Here is a 5,561-nt window from a genome sequence, read left to right on the forward strand (position 1 = left end):
ACAGGATTAGCTCTTTCTCAGAGGGTCAGCTTGCAAAGCCCCCTTTTATTCTCATCATTTCTTGCAGCCGGTTTGTCTGGAACATCTTTGGAGGCCCGGCCATCCAATAACTCTCCTGGGATTGCCTTAATCTTCAGCTAGATTTCTGTAAAGAAAGGATGTTCTTTGTGATGACAGAGAATTTGACAATTATTGAAAAGACTTGGACCAATGTCAGCAGTGGAGGAAAATAGAGTTCTTTTGAGGAAGATTCTGGCATTTCCACAGTAGAGCTTTGATCCACAACAACCATCCTTTTCTAGCCAACATCTCCCTTTTTCGGAACTAGTTTCATAGGGCCAACAACAAAAGAAATGCGGCATTTACAAAGATTTATCCCGAGTCCTGATACACTCATGAAGGATAGAAGGAGTGCCTTGATAGACGTTAGATTGGCCACTGAACCATTGGCAAAAGGAGTCGAATCGTCTACAATTTGGATATATTGCCAAAGATCTTTTCTTTTGAGTATGCCAAAGATCATTCCAACATTAATAGAGATACTTCTTCTAAGCTCGAATTTATTAAGAAAGATACTTCTTCTAAGCTCAAATTTATTAATTTTCTCATGAAACAAGAAAGACAGAAAACTAGATTTATAAGAAAAATATGTTTTATTAGTAGTTCTTGCATCCGGGGAAAAAAAACTCTAAAACATATGGCCGATTAAGCTAATACAGTTTAAAGACACCCTTAAGAGATTATTGAGATGACTGGACCCAAAATCCCATAGAAATCCCCGATCAATACAACTATATAAATAAGACTAGGCTAGGTCCATCTTTAATATTCAAAGAACCATTGCATTAGACTGATCCGAATCTCATATGGAGAAAAAAAAGACTTCATTTATAACGATAGGTTGGGCTAGATCTCATTTAAGTTGTTGCATTGATCCAAACCCATAGGATTTTGGACCCAGTTATCCAAACAGGCCCTAAGGGTTCGCTTGGGAAAATCTTAGTAAAGAGCCGAAAGATCATCAAAAGGAGGCAACATTGATGCAATGCAGATGGTTTATACGGCCAGCTGAACTGGTACAGGTTGAGCTTGGAGCCCAAAAGTTGTGGTAGGACTGTGCTTTATACGCTGAAATCAACCTTAATATGCACTTACAAACTCAATTACCAAATGAAGGAAAGAGAGGGGCTGGGGGGACGAGGAAAATATCCATTGATTCTTGAGTAATCAATCAGGCTTAGGCGGATAATGACAAGGATCAGCATGTTATTCTGTAACCTTCGTTTCCATATATCAGTTCAAAAGTTGTCCAAATATAGAACCTTTCAAAACCAGTAGAGAGAAAGAAGAATAAATAATATTAGCTAATAACCCAATGTTCTTCACTGTTACATACAAACATTTTCATACAAACTGTTTCATAACACATATCAGCATAAAAAAGCACGAGGACCCAAAAACAAGAGCAATGGCACTAAGGAAAGAACAAAGGAAATAGCATGTCCTCTTATCTTGTCATGCCTCCTCCCATGACCGGAGCTCCCATGGCCGGAGCTCCCATGACCCCACGCCTCTGTCGGTCCATGTTCGCATTCCAACCTTCACATATATATAAACACATATTAAAGGCTTTAATTAGCTGGTAATTTGCATCCCTCTGCAATGTCACGTTACTACACAAAGGACAAATCATCACAAGGGTTGTCATCAGATGATCAGCTTTGTGATTTCACAATAACACTCTGGAGGCATGCAAGTCGTTTTTGGGCCTCATAAATAGCAGTTGGGTTGTTGGTTGCATGTTCTATGAGTGCATTGTCTATGAAGGAAGTTAAGCGTGCTGCATGGTTAATGTTCACTGCCAAATGTGAAGTGCAAACAATATTGTTTGATCCACACATTTGCAGAATAAGGTTATGAAATTTAACAAGTGCAACCTCTCGAGTATCAAGCAATTGCAACCAGTAATAATATAGCTTTCTCATTGTTATATATCATCATTGTCCTTATTAACACAATCACTATGGATACTAGCTTGGATGAGAAATGTAGGGTTGATATTAGGTTCATAACTAATCAAAAAAAAACATATCAAAATATGACATGAATCTAAATTTGATATGCATAACTACTAAGGTACTTGACCTAAAATGGAAATACTTGGCATATTAGGATCCACAAAGCCAAAACCCTAATTGGGCAAGGTTGGATGGATAATGATGATCATCATCATTATCATCATTGCTGCCACTATTACCATCACCACCCAAATTGCCACCACCACAAATGTTACTATTACTGCATTTTTTTTTTTTTAATAGATGAAATGGGCCTAAGCCTAAAGGTTCAGCATTACTACTGCTACTGCTAAACTTATACTATTGATGCTACTGCCAGTGCTTCTGCTGCTATTGCTACTGCTGCTACTTCTAGTGATGCTCCCACCTTGAACAACATCTAGCACAAATCAATTCAATTAGGTCAAGCCCCATTTAAATCAGTTCAGCTGAAAATCTAGTCATTGGACCTACATTTAAGTCAAGCAAGTTTGAAACCAACCAAAGCAAGAACCAAGAAGAAAAGGGTTCAAAACCAAAGCAAATATGTCGCATGGCTAATCAAAGAAGCATGGGCTCAAACCCAATGTGAGCAGATTCACCCAAATCAAATTTAATGGGTCAAATTCAATCAAAAGTGATCAAGATGAATAAATGCTCAAACCTAATCAAAGTTTTGCAGTTTTTCATTAGCTGCGTACTCTACTTGGATTGAGTCTTTTTGGTTTTGAAAAGCCAATAGTACAATTATCCAAGTCTCATTCTTCAAATCTTGGGCTTAACAAGCTCAACAAACAGAAAATAATTATGGAGAAGAAAATTGCTGCCATGAATATTATGACATGTTAGCTTTCAATAGAATAGGATGATTCTAGGTCAAAAAGGTATATAAGGTGGATAGAGACTCACCAATTCCCATGTCGAAACCTCTATTCTTAAGCTCCCGATATTCTTGGCATAGAGCACATGGCTCACAGCAAAAATGGACGAGGCAGTCGGGAAGGGGCCCCTCCTCCAAATCATACTGGCCTCTCAATTTGGAACGGTAGAGGCATGAGTACAAGCACCCAAGGCCGGTAAAGCTCAGAAGTAGCCCATAAGCTATCCCACTCGCCACGCAAGCTACATAAATGCCAACATTATAAGCTCTTTTTCTCCAACCAAGCAAGTAATCTTTTGAGGAAGCTATGATCCACCAGTATTATAGGCATAAATTTACTATCGAACTTTTATATGTGTCCGTTTTGTTTATGTAAGCCTTTAAAGCTTCAATCCAACAGCCCATTATCTGTAAAATATAAATTGTATAATATAAATGTATTCGGGCCTTGTCAGGAGCTTCGGGTTATATCTTTCTTACGAAAAAAATAATTGATTTTCTTTTGCAATATCTATCATTTGATCATATTTTGTACAACATCCAAAGCACATCAAACCTCTTCCTTTCATTAGTAGCACAGATGGCCGAGCTGACATATGCTTTGAAAATTGTACGAGATACAATCCAACGATTGATGTCATAAAAGAAGATCGATCATTTTTTTCGTGCCAAAGATACCACGGAAAACCCTTATCAAGTTGAGTCCGTACATCTCAAGGGCTTTGTAAAGCACCCATTAAAAAAAAAAAAAAAACAAAAAAAAGTGTGGAAACATAAGGGGCTAGCTAAAATCCTCCAGTTTGCGGTAACATAAGGGTTTAGAGAAAGCAAAGGAAGAAGAAAAGACAGAGATTGGAGAGTATCTTACGGCAAGAGCCCCTATCCACAATATCTGCAACCTGACCGAACGTTATGCACGGGCATATGCAAGTGATCAAACCTTCACCATGGAAACAAGAAGAGACAAGTTCAGGATCTCACCTCGATATTATTTGAGTTGTTGGAAACATTAAAAGCATTTGCAAGTGATCAAACATCAAAGTATATATACTCCTTCTCTTACAGTTGCCAGGATCATCGAAACAATGGCAAAGGCCCGTCGACCACGGCGTCAAACCCCTCTGAGGTGGAGCATGCATGGCCGGAGAAGTATATGGAGGGATGTGATTTTCCGGCGGCACCGGGACGGGAACTGTCACTCCATATTTATGCTCATAGGCTTGGGCAGACTGGGAGGGATACATCTCTTGGTTCAGGGAATTATGGTTTGAGAGCTAAATAGTGCAACTTCCTTCGCTAGCCCCCAAAAGCACATGGTGTGTCTTATAGAAGTGCTAAAACCATTGACTTGATCTATTGAAATGCTCCGAGAGCCGATATTTTATGACCAAGTTGAGTACCAGTTCCCCAAAAATATATTTCAATTTTGATCAGACCCGAGTTTAATTTATTTTGACGACTTGACTCGTAGAATGCAAGGAAACACTATAGTCTATATTTTTATAAATGGATTGAGAGTATTTCTTCAATATACATTGGAGTTAGCTAACCTACTCTTTTTTCGATTTCAAAGATGCTTGTATATCCTTGAAAGGAAAACATTGCAGCCTGAGTTCTCTACAGACTTTTCACAACTTAGTATTGAGTGAAATAATTGTTCTGATTTTTTCGAAAAGGAAATAATTTTTCTAAGTGAGTTTTGAACCCTCTCTATATAGAAGTCTGAGGTTATATTTAGTTGAATTTTGAATATGTCTGGCTGTAAAAGAGAGTGCAGCTTGAGACATGGGCCAAAGAAGCACCTGACAAGAAGGTGTTCTCAGACGCCAGATTGTGTAGATGATGGGCCCTTAAAGCAAAAAATAAGTAGGGGCGAAAGCAGATTGAATAATATCTGTTTGAATTTATTTTCGTATTTCAATCGATTATTCGAATATAGATAAAAAATTAAGTATTCGACTAATATCTATATCTGTCAAAGAAAAATAGATATGAATATGGATAGACTGACATCCAAAATATATTCAAATATTTTATTTTATTTATAATTTTATTTAATTTTTTTATAATAGCCATGAAGTTTTAAAAAAAATATATAACTATATTAGCATGCTATTAATCTATTAATCAATTATTTAATAATATTTTTAATTCTATGATCGTAAAGTTTAGTTATCTGATTTAGATCAATATTTATATCCATACTTTCAATACTGACTTATATCCGTATCTATTTAAAATAAATATGGACTTAAATTTTTACATCAGATTAATATCTATATTCATTGAATAAAACAAATATGAAAGGCTAAGTCCAATTAACAAACTTGGTGGCAAACAACTTTTTTTTCTTTCTTCTTCTTCTTCTTCTTCTTCTTCTTCTTCTCTCTCTCTGAACAGAAAGTCAAAGAACTTGGTTATAAACGTGACGCATAGCATGATGTTACTCTCAAGAAAATCCTGACCTCATCATGACCTAACCTAAACCGGTTGCTAACAAACCATAAATAGGTCAAGTCCACTTTAAGCATTGAATAATGTTACCAATTACCCACCAGGTTACTAAATTTATGGGGTTCATATGGTAGTTGGCACTTTATGCAGCACGGATTTGTGGCATCAAG

General features: G+C 36.9%; 1 protein-coding gene across 1 annotated transcript; it reads right to left on the minus strand.

Moving 5' to 3' along the window:
• Positions 1-1,335: 1,335 nt before the first annotated feature.
• Positions 1,336-4,220, minus strand: LOC105058254 (cell number regulator 1). Its single transcript, XM_010941137.3, has 4 exons — positions 4,001-4,220; positions 3,806-3,877; positions 2,967-3,179; positions 1,336-1,599 (listed from the first exon to the last, which is right to left on the minus strand). Exons 1-4 carry the CDS (start codon positions 4,179-4,181, stop codon positions 1,508-1,510), a joined length of 558 nt encoding a protein of 185 aa, XP_010939439.1. The 5' UTR covers positions 4,182-4,220; the 3' UTR covers positions 1,336-1,507.
• Between the last annotated feature and the right edge of the window lie 1,341 nt (positions 4,221-5,561).

Source organism: Elaeis guineensis, chromosome 15 (assembly GCF_000442705.2).
Source record: "Elaeis guineensis isolate ETL-2024a chromosome 15, EG11, whole genome shotgun sequence".
Lineage (NCBI taxonomy): Eukaryota > Viridiplantae > Streptophyta > Magnoliopsida > Arecales > Arecaceae > Elaeis > Elaeis guineensis.